This window comes from Macaca thibetana, chromosome 7, assembly GCF_024542745.1.
Source record: "Macaca thibetana thibetana isolate TM-01 chromosome 7, ASM2454274v1, whole genome shotgun sequence".
Lineage (NCBI taxonomy): Eukaryota > Metazoa > Chordata > Mammalia > Primates > Cercopithecidae > Macaca > Macaca thibetana.
In genome coordinates this window covers 119,404,841-119,424,969 of record NC_065584.1, presented here as the reverse complement: position 1 = coordinate 119,424,969, position 20,129 = coordinate 119,404,841, and the positions used below count along the sequence as shown (strand labels likewise).

At 41.2% G+C, this 20,129-nt stretch overlaps 2 protein-coding genes across 5 annotated transcripts in view; both read left to right on the top strand.

Moving 5' to 3' along the window:
• The window catches only part of AQR (aquarius intron-binding spliceosomal factor), a 154,036-nt gene that overhangs the window by 9,527 nt on the left and 124,380 nt on the right, over window positions 1-20,129 (top strand). The window lies entirely within an intron of this gene.
• Window positions 9,678-19,773, top strand: ZNF770 (zinc finger protein 770). Of its 4 annotated transcripts, XR_007727316.1 has the most exons (4): window positions 10,216-10,328; window positions 10,774-10,890; window positions 14,939-18,326; window positions 18,527-19,773. XR_007727316.1 is itself a non-coding variant. In XM_050797550.1 (3 exons), exon 3 carries the CDS (start codon window positions 14,995-14,997, stop codon window positions 17,065-17,067), a length of 2,073 nt encoding a protein of 690 aa, XP_050653507.1. In that variant the 5' UTR covers window positions 9,678-9,916; window positions 10,774-10,890; window positions 14,939-14,994; the 3' UTR covers window positions 17,068-19,773. The 4 variants fall into 4 exon arrangements, 3 of the variants coding, with proteins under 3 accessions (XP_050653507.1, XP_050653506.1, XP_050653508.1); XM_050797550.1 differs by lacking the exon at window positions 10,216-10,328 and adding an exon at window positions 9,678-9,916 and having other exon boundaries at window positions 14,939-19,773; XM_050797549.1 differs by having other exon boundaries at window positions 14,939-19,773.

Genomic DNA, 20,129 nt, shown 5'->3' with positions numbered 1-20,129 from the left:
TTGCTCTGTTGCCTAGGCTAGAGTGCAGTGGCGTGATCTTGGTTTACCGCAACCTCCATCTCCCGGGTTCAAGCGATTCTCCTGCCTCAGCCTCCTGAGTAGCTAGGACTACAGACATGCACCACCATGCCTGGCTAATTTTGTATTTTTAGTAGAGATGGGATTTCACTGTCAACCAGGCTGGTCTCGAACTCCTGACCTCAAGCAATCCGCCCACCTCGGCCTCCCAAAGAGCTGGGATTACAGGCATGAGCCACCGTGCTGGGCCTTGCAATTTTTTTTAGTATATTCTGTGTGTGACCCAAGGCAATTCTTTTTCTTCTAGTGTGGCCCAGGGAACCCAAAAGATTGAACACCCCTGATCTATAATCTATTCTCTCTAAAGCCTGCTACATGGAGGCTTCATCCACATCGTAAGAACCTTGGTCTCCACAATCCCTAATTCTCACCAAGACACTCCCTTCTATTAATTCCAGGTCTTTAGATAATAGCTTAACTCTTTCAACCAACTGCCAATCAGAAAATATTCGAATTCACCTATAACCTGGAAACCCCCACTCCGAGTTGTCCCACCTTTCCAGACAGAACCAGAAAAATGCACATCTGACATATATTGATTGATGTCTTATGTCTCCCTTAAACATATAAAACAGGCCAGGCACGGTGCCTCACACCTGTAATCCCAGCACTTTGGAAGGCCGAGACCGGTGGATCACCTGAGGTCAGGAGTTCGAGACTAGCCTGGCCAACATGGCGAAACCCTATCTCTATTAAAAATGCAAAAAATCATCTGGACATGGTGGCAGGTGCCTGTAATCCCAGTTACTCTGGAGGCTGAGGCAGGAGAATTGCTTGAACCTGGGCGGCGGAGGTTGCAGTGAACCAAGATCGCGCCATCACACTCCAGCCTGAGGGATGAGAGCAAGACTTCCTCTCAAAACAAAACAAAACAAAACAAAACAAAGAAACCAAACTGTAGCCTGACCATCTTGAGCACATGTTCTTAGGACCTCTTAAGACTGTACCTTGCGCCGTTGTCAGTCATATTTGGGCTCAAGATGAATCTCTTCAAATATTTTACAGTTTGACTCTTTTCATTGACAGAATGAAAAAAAAATGGATTGATATTAGTTTATAGGGCTGCCATAACAAAGTACCATAAAATGGGTAGTTTAAAATAACAGAAATTGGGCCGGGCATGATGGCTCACGCCTGTAATCCCAGCACTTTGGGAGGCCGAGGCGGGCGGATCACTTGAGGCCAGGAGTTCGAGACCAGCCTGGCCAACACAGTGAAACCCCACCTCTACTAAAAATATATATATATATATATATATATATATATATATATATATATATATATATTAGCCAGGTGTGGTGGCTGATGCTTGTAATCCCAGCTACTCAGGAGGCTAAGGGAGGAGAACTGCTTGAACCTGGGAGACAGAGGTTGTAGTGAGCTGAGACTGCACCACTGCATTCCAGCCTGGGGGACCCAGCAAGACTCTGTATCCAAAAAAAAAAAAAAAAATTAATAAAATAATAAAAATAAAATAACAGAAATTGGCAAGGTGCAGTGGCTCACATCTGTAATCTTGGCACTTTGGGGGCCGAGGCTGGCAGATCACCTGAGGTTGGGAGTTTGAGACGAGCCTGACCAACATGGAGAAACCCTGTCTCTACTAAAAATACAAAATTGACCAGGCGCGGTGGCACATGCCTGTAATCCCAGCTACTCAGGAGGTTGAGGCAAGAGAATCATTTGAACCCGGGAGGCGGAGGTTTCGGTGAGCCGAGATCGCACTACTACACTCCAGCCTGGGCGACAAGGGCAAAACTCCGTCTAAAGAAAGATAAAACCAAAAACTCCACATCTATCATCTTCAAGTCATTCATGCCACCTCATTCCTCCTGGATGTCAGACAAGAATTTGGGTGCCGTGAGTGCAGGTGCAAAAGGCTGTCACACTGACCCTCCACTGAGCTGTGAACACTCAAGCTGTCCGCAGACTGCAAAGCTAAAAGACGACTGAAACACTCCTTTTGCAGCTTATAGGTCACAGGCGACCCCCCAGCCACTGCTGTGGGGGTTGCATGGAGTTTTACTCCTGCTTGTGCCCAAAACTACTTGCACCGGCTCCTGAACCTACTCAACTGTGCTTCTCCTCCAGCAAGGGGTAGAACACGGAGGGACCAAGATAATGGAGTCTGCCCCTGCCAGCACCAAAGTGACCAGCTAGTTCTAGTCCCTGTGTACTCCAGTTTCTGCTCACGAAGCGGTCAGGGAAATATCCTGCTTTTCATAAGGACACTAGTCATTGGATTTAGGGTTCATTCTAAAACCTAGATGATTCCACACTGAAAATCCTTGATTACATCTGCAAAGTCTCTTATCCAGATAAATCCACATTCAAAGCTACTCAGGGTTAGGACTGGAACATATCTTTTTGAGGGACACGGGACAGATTTCAGCTCATTACAGGGCTGATTAAAGGTTTCTATCATGCTTGCTTCTTCTACTGAGACAGGGTCCCTTGTACTATAAGGCTTATAGATTAGACTCTAAACTTGAAACTGCCTGTTAGGACTACTAGTGAATGCTTTATGCCACAAGAAACACAGACATTTTTAGGTAATTAAGAAAGGAAGATTTTTATGTTCCCCTAAAATATTAACATTACAGGGGTGTCAGTGGGGGGTGTGAACAATAATTAATAAATAATTGAATTAATTAATTCTAGAATTAGGAATTTATTTGACTGCAAACCTGTCAATGCACTCCTTAGGGTACACTGAGTACCTGAATACTTAACAATACTTGCCAATATGATAAATTGCCTGGGTTTGTAAGTAAAGTTTCTGACAATGTAACAGCTGGAAGGAGAAATGACCTTTGTTTTGCATTTGTGTTAACATTTAAGAGGCTTTAGAAACAAACAATTCTACATTGCTGTTGGGAAGCCATTTGGAAAAATCAGGCTTGTTGGAACAAGTTGCTATGGGAGGAATTTAAAGCAAAGCATTGCAGGATAAGCTCAAAACTTCCTGTGAAAACTTGAGATATCCTCTCCACCTCTTGTTCTGAAAGAAGTCTTTCAAGGACAGGGAGAGAGAAGACTGAGTGTTAAGGGAACTGTTCAGGCTGGGCGTGGTGGCTCACGCCTGTAATCCCAGCACTTGGGGAGACCGAGGCAGGTGGATTACAAGGTCAGGAGTTGGAGACCAGCCTGGCCAACATGGTGAAACCCCATCTCTACTAAAAACACAAAAATTAGCTGGGAGTAGTGGCATGTGCCTGTAATCCCAGCTACTTGGGAGGCTGAGGCAGGAGAATTGTTTGAACCTGGGAGGCAGAGGTTGCAGTGAGCCGAGATGGCAGCATTGTACTTCAGCCTGGGCGACAGAACGAGACTCTGTCTCAAAAAAAAAAAAAAAAAGAGAGCTCTTCAGTGTTAGAAATGAAGGCATCTGTCCAGCCATACAGAGCTGGCAATGAGGAAAATTACCTTTAGCAACCTGAGTTCAGATTTCTAACTACTTAAACCCTTGATCATAAGGTAAGTTAAGTTCTTACTTTGGGTCAGAGAACACAACAAAAATGCCCGGAACCTTAAACAAAAATCATGCCTACTAAGTATTTACCGAATTGGGAAGCCAGAACTTATACAGGAGAGATCAGTAACATCTCACATATTTACTCCTGGAATCTAGCCGACACCAGGGACAAATTTAAAGCTCACAACTCCACTTGCAGATGGAGACTGAGAAAGGAAATGCTTAGTCTGTTCTGGCTTTTGTGAAGAAGGGCATTTTTTTTTTTTTTTTTTTTTTGTAGACTCTACCTGTGAGAAGAACTCTATCACCGGCCTCCAGAAAGTAAGAAACAGGAGAAAGTCACAATGTCAAGCTCACTTGACTCCATAAGCAAAAACCGTCCTTCCTCCCACCCTCCTTGGTTGGCTCAGACCCTTGTCCTAAGAGTCAGAATGAAGCCACCTTTGCAAAAATTATAACTGAGAAAATTGTGACTGACCTAATCGACTACATCTTGCTTTTAAACCTCCAAGTTGTCCTTGTTCATTCTTGGGTGTGGGCCCAACAAACTTTGGGAGGAACTTAGTTTATAGTTTAGCTTTGAAACAAAGACAATAACAGCCCTTTCCCAAAATAAACCCCCTTCCTGCCTGGGGACTAGACTGCTTTGTTTTTTTTTTAGGGCTAATAAATGAGCTACAGGATTAGAAATTATGGTTTAGGAGTCATGCAGCTGGAAGTGGCAAGATTCTGAACCTCCTCAAATTGTTCCTGGGGATAACATCACTATTGTAGAATCTAAGACCAGTGCTTGACGTATTTTGCAGACCCTACACTTGATGGATCAGCTGGCACCACCCAGATCAATAAACTGGCTCATCTGGTCTTGTGGCCTCCACCCAGGAAATGACTCAGTATTAGAGGACAGCTGCGACTCCCTGTGATTTCATCTGTGAGTCAATCAATCAGCACTCCCAATTCACTGCCCCTGCCCCAACCAAATTATCCTTAAAAACTCTGATCCCCGAATTCTCAGGGAGGCTGATTTGAGTAATAATAAAATTCCAGTCTTCTGTACAACCAGTTCTGTGTGAATTAAATTCTTTGCTACTGCAATTCCCCTGTCCTGATAAATTAGCTCTGTCTAGGCAGTGGGCAAGGTGGACCCTTTCGGTGGTTACAAGGGGTGCATTCAGTGGGGTTGAGAGGTTGGTTCTGACTCTAAGGATGAACAAGTATAGTCAAAACCCTGTGGGGGATTTCTGCCTGCTTCTAGGTAACTCTGGAACCTCAGTGTCACTGAATTTGAACCAACATGTGGGAAGTGAGGAAGTGGGGCAGGAGTCGGGGTGTGGAACAATGCCATACCTAACTAGACCCAGAAATCCAATAGGTGTTATCACCAATGGAGCTTTAGAGATTTCCAGCAATCCTTTAGGAGACTGGCGCTAGCCTATGAGCTGTAGATGGTCCAACTGCCCTAAGTAAAATACGGTACAGCCATATTGTGCTTCATCTTCTGATCCAACTTATCCCCCACCCTCTCCCTGCTCCCAACCCGCTCACTCCTACACCGCAATGTTCTCAGAAGTTGTGTAGCACAATGTACAAGAAGTTGCAAGTATTATTCTCAAGGAAGTACAGTATATGATGGGAAGGAGAGGGTTCTATTCACCAAAAATCATCTTAAGAAACAAGGATTTCTACTTTGGGAGGCCAAGGTGGGCAGATAACCTGAGGTCGGGAGTTCGAGACCAGCCTGACCAACATGATGAAACCCCATCTCTACTAAAAATACAGAATTAACTGGGCAAGGTGGCACATGCCTGTAATCCCAGCTACTCAGGAGGCTAAGGCGGGAGAATCGCTTGAACCCGGGAGGAGGAGGTTGTGGTGAGCCAAGATTGCACCATTGTACTCCAGCCTGGCTAACAAGAGCGAAACTCCATCTCCAAAAAAAAAGAAAGAAAGAATTTTTTTGTTGAAAAAATTATTTGACAGTTGCTTGGGGGTAGAAACTGACACTTGAGGGGTACAGATTTGGGTGGACTATCTGCAGAAGGCAAGCAGATGGCTTTGTAGGTTGCTCCACAGAGGGAATGGGAAGAGGAGAAAGGAAAGATAAGAGAGATGGGATGGAACCAGAGATGTGAGCTCCTTGCCAGCCTGTCACTTAGGGCAGGAGGCAGCTTTAACACCATTAAAAGGTAATTTCAAAAATGTCTGTTTTTAAAATATTCCAAAAAACATACAAAATATCCTAAAAGTATAGACTCCTTTCAAGTACAATTATTTTGGTAAAAGATGAAAGATGTATAGGATCTGAAGAGAAACCGGAGAATCAGGTACAATTATTTGGATAAAAGACAGAAAAAGAAAAAGAAAACATTTTAAAAGGAAACATTTGCATATAACAACTTTCTGAGCTTCTTGTTAAGAACCTGGTAAGCAGTAGGTGCTCCCAATTATTTGCTGCAAGAATGACTCTCCTGCCACTCCCCACTTTCCCAACCTTTACTTCACACTCCAGCAACTACTTGTATTTCCTGTTTGCCATGCCTTTTCTCACCGTGTGTCTTTTGTGTTTGGAATATTCTCTGCCTATCTTTCCCTTCCCCACCCTCCTCCAAAAGCACACTCTTCTGTCCACTAAGCAAGCTGCTACTCATTTTTCTCCCTGCCTCCTTCCATCTCCCATGGGCAAGGCAGTCTCTCTCATTTCCACCAGGTTTCAACTCAAAAATCACAGAACTAGGCTGAGCGCAGTGGCTCATGCCTGTAATCCCAGCACTTTGGGAGGCTGAGGTGGGCGGATCATCTGAGGCCAGGAGTTCAAGACTCGCCTGGCCAACATGGTGCTAAAAATGTGAAATACTAAAAATGCAAAAATTAGCCGGGCATGGTGGCAGGCGCCTATAGTCCCAACTATTCGGGAGGCTGAGGCAGGAGCATCACTTGAACCTGGGAGGCAGAAGTTGCAGTGAGCTGAGATTGCGCCAGTGCACTCTAGACTGAGCAACAGAGCAAGACTCTGTATTTAAAAAAAAAAAAAAAAAGAATCACAGAACTTCTCATCAAGGTCATCTCTGGCCATCTACTAAAATGTCAGCATCCCCACCTCCACCCCAAATCTTCACAACCCTCTTCTGCGCTTTTTCTCCTCAGTTCTTACTAATGTTTAACATATTACATATTTTAACTTATTTGATTCGTTGTCTGTCTCCCTCAGTAGAATATAAGATCTACGAAGCATGGATTTTTGACTTTTTGTCTGCTACTCTATCCCTCTTGCCTAGAACAGGACTTGATACACAGCAAGTGCTTAATATATGCACTATGGATGGATAGATGACTGATTGAAGCTGCATCTCAGGGACCATCTGCACCTGGAACCCCCAGGCAGATTTAGATGTTCTTTCCTCCTATGTATATCTGCTCTTATTATATTCTATTAAGACTTGTTTGTATGTTATTTTCTCCTCTGAGCTAGAAACTAATTTAAGGTTCAGGGCCTAACTGCTTCATCTTTATATAATTAGAAGTGAATCTTTAGAGCATGGTACATGATATGTCTTTTCTTTTCTTCTTTTTTTTTGAGATGGAGTCTCGCTCTGTCGCCCAGGCGGGAGTGCAGTGGCATGATATCTTTTCTATTTTTATTATTATTTATTTATTTAAGACAGAGTCTTGCTCTGTCATCCAGGCTAGAGTGCAGTGGCATGAACACGGCTCACTGCAGCCTTGACCTTCTGGGGTAGAGCAATCCTCCCACCTCAGCCTCCTGAGTAGCTGGGACAACAGGCACGTGCCACCATGCCTGGCTAATTTTTGTATTTTTTTGTAGATATGGGGTCTCACTATGTTGCCCAAGTTGGCCTTGAACTCCTGGGCTCAAGTGATTCTCCTGACTCAGCCTCCCAAAGTTCTGGGATTATAGGCATGAGCCACAGTACCCAGCTGGTACACGCCATCAAATAAATGAATGATTAGGACCTCAGTTTACAGATGAGGAAACTGAGGTTCAGGAAGGTTAGATAAGTTTTTTGTTTATTTGTTTGTTTTTTGAGACAGAGTCTCACTCTGTCGCCCAGGCTGGAGTGCAGTGGCATAATCTTTACTCCCTGCAACCTCTGCCTCCTGTGTTCAAGTGATTCTCTTGCCTCAGCCTCCAGAGTAGCTGGGACTACAGGCGCATGCCACCATGCCCAGCTAATTTTTGAATTTTTAGTAGAGACGGGGTTTCACCATGTTGGCCAGGATGGTTTCAATCTCTTGACCTCGTGATCCACCTCCCTCGGCCTCCCAAAGTGCTAGGATTACAGGCGTGAGCCACTGCAGCCGGCAGGTTAAACAACTTATTTATTTATTTATTTTTTCAGACAGAGTCTCACTCTGTCACCCAGGCTGGGAGTGCAATGGCATGGTCTCGGCTCACTGCAACCTCTGCCTCCCCGGTTCAAGTGATTCTCCAGCCTCAGCCTCCTGAGTAACTGGGACTACAGGCGCCGCTACCACGCCTGGCTAATTTTTGTATTTTTAGTAGAGACAGGGTTTCACAATGTTGACCAGTCTGGTCTCAAACTCCTGACCTCATGGTCTACCCGCCTCGGCCTGTCAAAGTGCTGGGATTACAGGTGTGAGCCACCGTGCCCGGCCTAGGTTAAATAACTTCTAAGGACACAACTAGTAAGCTGCAGAGTTAAGATACTAGCTCAAATGTATGTCATGCAACCCCTTTATTTTTCTCTCTCATACTTTTTTTTTACCCTGCCACCTCTGCCCGACCATGTTCTGTCCTGCCCCCACATTTTTTATTTATCCATGGTCTACCCATTACTGCTAGTTCAAATTTCACATATTCAATGAAATCTTCCTTGATTACTCTTATTCATGTTAATTTCTTTTTTTCCAGAAGGCTCCTGAGATAGCTCTCAGGGTAAATGGGGGAGGTTATGACACGGGGCATGTGGCCTTGGAGAATAGCCTATTCAAGTCCTAACTTCATTCACACTCCACGTTCAGACTCTCCGTGCAAAGGCCAATTTGTTTTGCAGGTAATGGATAAAGAAGGAATCTCACCCTCCAGTGGTCCCCAATTTCAGGTAGTGTTCTCTCATGATATGGATATACCTTCTAAGGCTGATGTGGCTGATGATGGATGCAATTGTTTGCATTATTTGACTAAGTTTCCCAGGAGTAGCTGCAGGATGGAGCAGATTTACAAGGGTTATCTGGACAAACAGCATCTCCACTCTGGGATTAGCATTTAGGACACCAGAAGTCTTTCCTTTCCCTTCTCCACCCCGGCTTCTGTTGGAAGCAGACTTCAACCCCTTCCAAATCTGACTCCTTCAGGGTTCCTACAGGAGAAGTAAAAGCTCATTTCCTATTCGCCATTTCCTCATGCTAACACATCCAAAACAGAGACTTTTTGTTGGCTCATCTGCTTTTATTTTTTTGGTAGAGGAAAATATACCAACATTAGAAACCATTGATTTTTGTTGCTGATGGTCCTCAGAAAGTAATGCAAAAAGTTGTTTAGAGTTTAAAAAGTATGCCCGATAATCTACTTTCATTTCCTCCTTTCTCAAGGTGAGACAATTACAATCAGAACCTGCAAAAAATCCACAATAAATTCTTCTCTAATGCCTTTTGCACTTAAAATCTTTGGTAGATACCTTAGCATCTTATTCAGCAATAACGTGCCACCTGTCTGTAACTGTATATTTGGTCTTCAATTGTGACTACATAAAATGCTGAAATATCTGTAACTTGGGAAGCAGCAGAGAGTTATAAATGTAGGTCTAGTATTAGGCTACCTGTGTTCAAATCGCACCTCTATCGTTTATTAACTGTGTGACATTAAGTTCCTTAATGTCTCTGATAGCCTCATTTTCCTTATCTTAAAATGGGATCCTATCATTTCATAAAGTTGTATTCAGTATGAGTAATTAATAATGATTATAGTTCTTTGAAGGCCTACTACACTAGGAATTAAGTTGAGTACTTCACACTCATTTTATCTAATTGTGAGAACAGGGCTTCGTACACTGTGGACAACCAAAACATACTGAATGATTGAGGCGGGGCTAATGAGATCCGCAGCGGGCACGCCATTAGAGGAGTCGCGAGTGGAGCTCGGTCACGTCTGCCCACAAAGCGCCTGCGCTTGACCTCTACGTTATATTTACTTTGGCAATGTACAAAGTGCTGAGGACAGTCCTAGCCCAGAGGGCCCCGAATACATTGTAGTCTTCTTATCCCCGGCCCTCTGCGTTAAAGAGGGCTGCCCCGACTCGGCTTGGAACGCTGACTCGCCCTTTTCCAGTCGGCCCTTGAGCCCACTAGTCCGGGCTACAGCGTTTTCCTAACCGAGGTTTGGAGGTGAGATGGAAAATGTACCCGTCTTTATTCTTCTGTTCTCTCCCCCGCAATGACGGGGTGAATGGCGGTGGGGTTGGGGGTGCGTCTCTGGAGTCCCAGTCCCCTGGGGACCGGCGGGCCGCGCGGAGGCGACAAAGGCACTGAAATTTGGGGGAGTTTGTTTCCAGCCGGACCTTGTCCCTGGGCGCGCCGGAGCGCCGCGCCTGCGCGCTCAGCCCGTTGCCGCGCCGGCCCTGCGGACGTGCGCGCGCTGCCTTCGCGGCACCTGGGCCTGAGGTGCGTGCCTCCCGGGCCTGAGGTGCGTGCCTCCCGGGCCCTCGCCAGCTCCAGATGCCTGGGGAGGACTTCAGAAACCCGACTGAGAAGTGGAGCGACCCCCAGGGAGGGTCGGACCTGCCTCAATTCCGCCAAGGTGCCTGGGGACCCAGAACGGGGGCTCCACAACCTCAGTTCCTGAGCTCCTTTTGCTTTCTCACTTCCCCACCTATTGAGTGCGTCTCACGCGGAGGAGAAATCTGAGAGGAAGGCGCAGAGGAATTTTTTTTTTCTTTCTTGCTGTGGGTTGTATCACATGTGGCGTTTTCATCCTGGCTGCAGCCAAAGCCGTTTTTACCCTTGCCCTTCCTTTCCTGGCGTGGGATTTTGTGGTTTCTGGACTCGACTCGACCATTAAGTGCTTATTATTGGTTGTGGGCCCTTAGAACGAGGGCTGTGTGTGTCAGTGTCCTTTGTCCGGTGTAGTCCACTGGGAGGGAGAGGTGAGGGTTCAAGGCCAAGAGAATGGGCCCGGGGCGAGTGGGGCAGAAGCAGCCGCCGGAGATTATTCCCCCACTGAAAGTTGTGTGTGTTTCTCTTAGGTCTTTCATTTCTTGTTCGCTTACTTTCGTGAAATCCTCACATCGTTTTAATGGTACTAGTCAAGACAAGAAAATCAACAGGCTTTCAGCCTTGAGGCAACATTGGATGTTACTGAGGTCAGTTTTTACAGTTTTTACAGTCTTCACGTAGAATATCTTGTTCTTGTCAGGATAAGTTCTGAATTGAACTGCTGAGCAGATCTATTATTCTTTTATTTCAGTTTAACATAAGTAAAGTTACAGTCTTTTTTATTTTTATGTTACCAACAACAACAAAAAATCGGTTGAAATGGGATTTGGAGCTCCATGAGTGCGTGAGGTGAGGATCCCTAACCTGACTCTCATAAATAGGAGATACGATCACCACTTGCCACTAATGGTTCTAACAATCTAGGGCTCCCAGTAAGTGCTTTTCCACGTGGTGGGAGGCAAGTGACAACAGTTATCCAATCTTACTGCTAACAATGGATGATCCTTTTTGGTACAGGAGCTGTAGGTAGCCAATCCCTGTTTTAATCAGAGGTTGTTGTGGTGTGTGATTTTTTTTTTTCTTTTAGGCGTGTTCCACGAAAGCATTTATTAAAAGAAGAAACATACAAAAGGAATTGAATCTGGCTCCAGACCAAAATCCTCTGTGTGATCATTCAGTCCTGACATTGGACAATTACCAGGCTTTGCCTGACTGGCCTCAAGGGCCAAGCTGCCCTCCCACACCAGGCTCGATATGGGCCAGTGCATTGCAGCTTTCTGGAGGGGGTTGCAGTCAAGGACTCGCCCTGCCCCTCCTGCTAGATATGCAAATCCCGTAACTTCTTTCCTGGCCTGGGTACCTCCATTTGGTGGCCCTCCTAGGAAGGACCATGGCTAAGACACTTTTCTCCGTTTTTGACCCAGCTTCTTTCACTCTTAGACCTTCCACCCATTTCCTATTCTAACGTTCCATAAGAGGCAGGAGATTTTTGTTAGGGGCTCCTCTTCAGTGAGAGGATTACCTCATATGCGCTGCATCAACTGACCCTCACCCAGTGTCCTTGTATTTAATGGACCACTGGGGAGCCAGTGCCTCTTTTTACCACTTGCTTGCACTGTCACAGTAAGTGAATAAAGGCTTGATTACTTTTGGTTTGGCTCATTGTCCTGATTGACTACCTTGGCACCTAATTGCTGCCAAGTTCTTTGCAGTTCACTGGATTCATGACTTAATTTTAATTATCATGACTGTTGCTCTGTATTGGCATGTTTAGAGATTTTGGAGCTTGTTCACCTGTAATTTCTCTAATTCAAGTTACTGAAAATGCATGTTCATAGCACCAACAGTTGATTGTTGGTTAACACTGATATCTGGGTTATATGGCATATTTTACTACTATACTGGCTTACAGTCAGATTATTTTATTTTGCGTGGATTTGTGTGGCATTTTCTATTTGGCCTGTAATTAGATGATTTCTATTTAAGATAAATGTTTTGGAATAATAGGGTCAAGTGAAGAAAACCAGACACTTGCTTTCTTTAGTAATCTTGTCTCATCCTATGGGCCCCTATCTTTCTCACCTTAATAGATTACTTGGCCACTTTGAATAAAGTAGTTGATTTGTTGTAGGTTCCTCTGTCTAGTATGAAGAGGCATGTTAGGAACAGCTTTCATAAACTTTTTTACTTCTTCCTACAGAAGTTTCATGAAACAATATTTATCCTTGTTATATAGTATGCAGTCTGATACTTTCCACTTTTATTTATCCCCTATTTGTATTTATTGATTTAAAAATTGTTTTCTGAGATGGAGTCCCACTCTGTCGCCCAGGATAGAGTGCAGTGGTGCGATCTTGGCGACTCACTGCAACCTCCGTCTCCTGGGTTCAAGCAATTCTTCTGACTCAGCCTCCCAAGTAGCTGGGATTACAGGCATGTACCACCACACTTGGCTAGTTTTTGTATTTTTATTAGAGACAGGGTTTCACCACGTTGGCCAGGCTGGCCTCGAACTCCTGATCTCAGGTGATCCCCTGCCTCAGCCTCCCAAAGTGCTGGGATTACAGGCATGAGCCACTATGCCAGCCTCCACTCTTATTTTAAATAACAAAGTGCTGATCATGATCTGCTAAGTTGAATTCACAATCCATTAATGAGTAATATCCTGCAGTTTGAAAAACACTATAATAAAGATATTTGTTCAGTAATTTTTTTTTGTTTGTTTTTGGTTCATATTGCTAAAGAACCACAGTGGGTATGTTTGTGATTTGGGATTGAGGGTATCTTCTAGGAGAAGATAGTAGCACCATACTTGTTGGATGTTTGCCAGATCAGCTTACAAAAGAACTCCAGACTTAGAACTCTCTGATCCAGAAGATACATTATATTGAAAGTGCTAGCACAGCTTTTTACTTTTTTTTTTTTTTTAATCTCTGACTCCTTTATTTAAGGGCAATGCCATAGTAGAGTAATAATGAGAAGAAAATTAGCTTCTCTGATAGAGGACAGTGCATAAGATAGTTATGAAAGTGCTTGCTAAATTTTTTTTTTTTTTTTTTTTTTGAGACAGAGTCTCACTCTGTTGCCCAAGCTGGAGTGCAGTGGTGCAATCTTGGCTCACTGCAACCTCTGCCTCCCTGGTTCAAGCGATTCTTGTGTTACAGCCTCCCAAGTAGCTGGAGTTACAGATGTGTACTACGACGCCTGGCTAATTTTTGTATTTTTAGTCGAAACAGGGTTTCACCACATTGTTTAGGCTGGTCGTAAACTCCTGACCTCATGTGATCTCCCTGCCTTGGCCTCCCGAAGTGCTGGTATTACAGGTGTGAGCCACTGCACTGGGCCAATTTTTTAAATCTTTATATTAACGCTTAAGACCAAAATGACCCTTTTACTATATTGCCTGATGGGTAAAGCACACTCAGCTTTCAATTACTTAGTCATAGATAGCTATATAAGTAACCAATTTGTTGATCTTGTTATCTCTATGCTTGTCTTTTGGGAATTTCACAACAAAGTGAAAAGGAGAGTTTTTTTTTTTCTTTGAGATGGATTCTCACCCAGGCTGGATTGCAATGGCACGATCTCGGCTCACTGTAACCTCCGCCTCCTGGGTTCAAGCGATTCTCCTGCCTCAGCCTCCCGAGTTGCTGGGATTACAGGTGTGCACTACCACACCCGGCTAATTTTTGTATTATTACTAGAGATGGGGTTTCACCATGTTGGCCAGGCTGGTCTCAAATTCCTGACCTCAGGTGATCCACCAGCCTTAGCCTCCCAAAGTGCAGGATTACAGGCGTGAGCCACTGTGCCAGGTGAGAAATTTTTTAAATCTGTAAATTTAGTCAGTGGGTTTATTTCTTAGTGAGAAACTCTTTAAAATATTACTAAGAAGATAAGGATAACATTTTAAAATTTGATTAGCGTTGAGCTAAATAGTTCCTTAGATTTATGTATTGCTTCACAGTTTTTTAGCACATTCATATGCATTATCTCCATTGATTTTTGGCAACAGCTTGTGGTGGTAGACAGTCCAGGAGACCTTTTCCCCATTTTACAGATGAGAACTCTGTATTTCCTTCTTCCTACCACCAAGATCATATAATGGCAAATCCAGGACTAGAACCCAGGTCTTCTGTGAATTTACTCCTAGTCCACACTGTCCTTGTTGGTCTAAAGAAGTAATTGAGAATAAGTCATGTTAAATCTGTGGCTAAGAAATCCAACTATGATAAGTCAAATGTTCTGTTCTAAGAGCATATTTACAATGTACTATAATTGAATGCAAGTTCTTATTTTTAGTATTATGTTTTGTTACCTTTCTAGCCCATTTTTTAAAATGATAGCAACTAAATACTGGCAAATCTACCAAATAATGAAATAGGAAAATTGGAATTAAAATATCTATTTAATGTTAATAAATTCACCCTAGTCCCCATTTAATGTAGCATCTCAATTAGAAAAATAGCTTAAAATTGTATTGATTTTTAGCTATTTCTTTTAAAGACTCATATCTCTGTATGTGTAAAATTAGTTTTATTATTTTAAAGTATTATTTAAAATGATTATTAACTTGTAAACACTAAGTCCAGATTCTCCTTTGCCTTTAATATCTTCAGCCAAAGAACAACTTAAGTTACTTTTCATATGGATAAATAATTTTTAAATTAATACATTTTTTTCTTTAATTTTTAGACATCTGTGGAATTTAAGAACACTATGGAGCTCATCAGAGTATATCACTGAAGAATATGATGGCTGAAAACAATTTAAAAATGCTAAAGATTAAACAGTGTGTGGTAGCCAACAAACTACCTAGAAACAGGCCATATGTTTGCAATATTTGCTTTAAGCACTTTGAAACACCATCAAAATTAGCTAGGCACTATCTCATTCATACTGGTCAAAAGCCATTTGAATGTGATGTGTGTCATAAAACCTTTAGACAACTAGTTCATCTGGAGAGGCATCAACTAACTCATAGTCTGCCTTTTAAATGTAGTATTTGTCAGCGCCACTTTAAAAATCTGAAGACATTTGTGAAGCACCAACAACTTCACAATGAAACCTATCAGAATAATGTTAAACAGGTCAGAAGATTGTTGGAGGCCAAGCAAGAAAAGTCAATGTATGGAGTGTATAATACTTTTACCACAGAGGAAAGATGGGCCTTACACCCGTGCTCTAAGTCCGATCCCATGTATAGCATGAAAAGAAGAAAGAATATTCATGCATGTACAATCTGTGGCAAGATGTTTCCATCACAGTCAAAACTTGATAGGCATGTACTTATTCATACTGGTCAGAGGCCTTTTAAATGTGTCTTGTGCACTAAATCTTTTCGACAGTCAACTCACTTAAAAATCCACCAACTTACACATTCAGAAGAAAGACCTTTTCAATGTTGTTTTTGTCAAAAAGGATTTAAGATTCAAAGCAAACTTCTGAAGCATAAACAAATCCATACCAGGAATAAGGTTTTTCGGGCTCTTTTATTAAAGAAGAGGCGTACAGAATCTCGCCCCCTGCCTAATAAGTTAAATGCAAATCAGGGTGGTTTTGAAAATGGTGAGATTGGTGAATCTGAGGAGAATAATCCACTTGATGTCCACTCAATTTATATTGTCCCTTTTCAATGTCCAAAGTGTGAAAAGTGTTTTGAATCAGAGCAGATTCTCAATGAACACAGCTGTTTTCCTGCTAGAGGTGGCAAAATTCCAAGCAGGTTCAAAAGAAGCTACAACTATAAAACCATTGTTAAAAAAATCTTGGCCAAGCTTAAACGTGCTAGGAGTAAAAAATTTGTTAACTTTCAATCTGAGAAAAAAGTATTTAAAAAGAGTTTCTTGAGAAATTGTGATCTTATTTCTGGTGAGCAGAGCTCTGAACAAACCCAGAGAACATTTGTGGGTTCTCTTGGCAAACATGGAACATATAAAACAATTGGCAATAGAAAGAAGAAAACATTGACTTTGCCGTTTTCTTGGCAAAGTATGGGAAAAAATTTGAAAGGCATCCTTACCACAGAAAACATATTAAGCATTGATAATTCAGTGAATAAGAAAGACTTGTCGATCTGTGGTTCATCAGGTGAGGAATTCTTTAATAACTGTGAGGTACTTCAGTGTGGTTTTTCAGTTCCAAGGGAGAACATACGTACTAGACATAAGATATGTCCTTGTGACAAATGTGAGAAAGTATTTCCTTCTATATCCAAACTAAAAAGACACTATTTAATTCATACTGGACAGAGGCCCTTTGGCTGTAATATTTGTGGGAAATCTTTTAGACAGTCAGCTCACTTAAAAAGACATGAACAGACTCATAATGAAAAGAGTCCTTATGCATCTCTTTGCCAAGTAGATTTTGGAAACTTCAACAATCTTTCGAATCCAGGTAATAATGTTAACTATAATGCTTCCCAACAATGTCAGGCTCCTGGTGTTCAAAAATATGAGGTCTCAGAGTCAGATCAAATGTCAGGAGTTAAGGCAGAGTCACAGGATTTTATTCCTGGTAGCACCGGGCAAGCCTGTCTTCCTAATGTACTTTTAGAATCAGAGCAAAGCAATCCTTTTAGCAGTTATTCAGAGAATCAGGAGAAAAATGATGTCTTCCTGTACCGATGCAGTGTTTGTGCTAAAAGTTTCCGATCTCCATCTAAACTGGAAAGACACTACCTGATTCATGCAGGGCAGAAACCATTTGAATGCTCAGTTTGTGGCAAAACATTCAGACAGGCTCCTCACTGGAAGAGACATCAACTTACTCACTTTAAAGAACGACCGCAAGGGAAAGTGGTTGCCTTAGATTCGGTTATGTAAACTGTTGCAACCACTAACAATTGTGGTCTCTGGTCATCTTATTTTTAAAGCCTGTATTATTTAAAATGCATTTTTATTGAAAGGCCTGCATTAAACTGAATGGTTTCAAGGCATTTGCTTGTCTTGCATAGTAAGGAGGTAAAATACATAGAAAATTAATACAATATTTTAGAAACAGCCAAATTAATTTTTAGAGGCAAGAACATGATTTGATGCTATAAAGTAGTCATTTTAATATTGTAAACATATGCTTTGGCTGTATTGAAAAATATAAATCCATGATGCTGTACAAATAATGTAGCCTCATTCATTTTTTAAAGGAATTATTCCTTAAGACATGCCATCTCACTGAGAGGCAAAACTTGGCTTTTAGCTGCAGCACATAGCCCGGTTATATTTGATTTATTTTACATTTCATATGAAAGCATAATTTTGTCCACATGTGGCTCAAATTGCGTTGGAATTTTTTTTTTTTTTTTGTAAACTTAAAAAACTACAGAGGCACTAGGTGAAAATGGATGAGAAAATTATAGTAGTATTTTCATTGGTCTTTTCAAAGGTATTTTTAGGACTATGTGGTAATTTCACCTTCAGGTGATAAGGACTTTTTTTTTTTTCCTCCCAGCTAGTGCCATCTTAAAATAATTTAAAAGTAGGCAAGAGGCTAGAATGCATCTATATACATTTACCATGTTTACTTACCAGGAATATTTTCTAAGTGCCATAGTCTTTTTCATAATACGTATGAGTTTTATCTTTTCAGAGGAATAATTTCAAGTCATTTATTTGCTCATTAATGATAGCAGTAGTCATAGACTTAAGACTATTCTAGAGATCTTCATCTCCATAAGACTTTTACATTTATTTTAGTAAACTTTTCTTTTTATGCCTCTTTAATGGAGTGGTTCTATTATTTAAGCCTGTTATAAGTTTGATCAAATGGCAATGACTAGGTCTAGTTTTAGTTTTTATTTTTGCAAGAGTCTATTGCTAAAGAATTTTATTTTGATCCTTGTTAAATTTTTATTTTAATTAGTAAGGTAGTCATTCCTGTAGAGGGATAAGATGCTTGTAGAGTTGTGGGTATCATTCCAAATAGAACTGTTTTGATTTGGGAAATATTCTTTAGTACAAAGGACTTATTTCATAATGACAGATTGTCCTTCACATTTGCCTTTGTTTATAAAATCTTCAGGAATGACATTCTCTAGCAATAAAAGGAATGAACCGTTATGTTTCTAAGCTGAAAAAAGGAACAGGTGGGTAATTATCCTACCATACTTAAATATAGTGGAAAATCCTCTATTGAGAATGTGGATAAATGAGCAATTGTAAATTTTGCATCATAATCTGAGAACTTTCTTTTGACAGGGGGAGGTGGGAGGGATAATAGGTGGGGGTGATCTGCTTGCTTCTTTTACCACAGGTAATTTTTAAGTAACTTTGGTTTAATTTACAGAGATGAAACATGACAGTCTGAGTAAAATGCCCAATGATGTAGAAGTGTGCCTGTTTATTATGTAGATACAGACATCCAGAAAAAACAGGAGAATCACATGCTTTAAAGAACACTTTCTCTTAAGTTTCCTTGAGATATGTTCCTCCAGTGCAAGCAAGATAATGGTTTACAGAATTTGCTTTACACAAAACTTTACAAGAACTCAACTGTTACACAAAAGCAAGGAATAACTAGTTTATATTTTCCAATAATGTTCAAGGTTTTCTCCTTAATATGTTTGAAATTATTGATTTTGGCATTTTTGTAAGCAATTTATGTAATTTTATTTGAAGGAAATGTTTTATATAATGTTTTTCCCAACCTAAACAGGGAGAGTCCTAACAGTGTTGTGCTTGTATGATTATGAGACTTTATTTGCGTAAGTGATACTACTATACTTTATTTTTGACCCATGCCTTTTTAAGCTGTTTCATATTGAAAGTTGGAATATTGTAAAAATTTTGTCAAAGATGTACTGTAGTGCTATTTGAAGTACCTGTAACAAAACACAGTTGGCCCTCTGTATCCATGTACTCTGCATCTGTGGATTAAACCAATTGCAGATCAAAAATATTAGAAAAAATATAAAAATAATACAAATAAAAATGCAATATAACAGTTATTTAAATAGCATTTACACTGCATTAGGTATTAGTCTAGAGATAAAGTATACAGGAGGATGTGCGTTGGTTATATACAAATATGTCATTTTATGTAAGGGACTTGAGTATACTTGGATTTTTGGTATCTATGGGTTGAGGGGGCGGTCTGGGAACCAATACCCCATGGATACCAAGGGACAACTGTACTTATTTACCTTTATGATCATTGCAAGCTTCTTATGGAAACTTTATAGGAATGAAAATATACATGTTAAGATTAAACATTAGATAGTAGATGGTTTGTTGCATGCTAGAACTGTTAGTATTGTTGAATCAATTACTTTGGTTTCATGAAAAAATAAACGATAAATATCTTTAAAGAGAACTAGAAGAATTTTTTGTTTGAGTGATTCCAGGCTGTAGTGTGATTATTTACTGAAGTAGTTTGATTGGCTGGCTAACTTAGTAGAATTATTGTTTCTTGTTTTGTACTGCAGTAGGGGTTATAATTATAAGATAAAAATGTGTGTGTTTAAGGGAAGTAGGTGGTGGTTAAAATTCTTGAAAAATTTTCAGAATACCTTAAAAATAAAGTTTCAAGTTACACAGTTTGGTGGTTTTGGTTTTTTTTTCGGGGAGGGGGGGAAATTACATAATATTGGAGCCAAGGTACTGATTGATTGTCAGATACTTTTGTGGGTCCACTCCAATCTACCTTCTACACCAGATTTGCATGGATATTTAATCATTTACCCTCCTGTTCATGTTACATTTCCATGCCGTTCCCTTCTGTGGAAAAAAAAAATCTCTTTGACAGCTCCCTATCACCTACAAAAGAATGTTAACTCCCTTATATGTTGTATGATCTACCTGTTTATCTGTTTATCCTCCTTTTTGGCCTTTCTCTTCAGATTTGTACTAAGGAAATACAGAATCGGGCTGGGCACAGTGGCTCAAGCCTG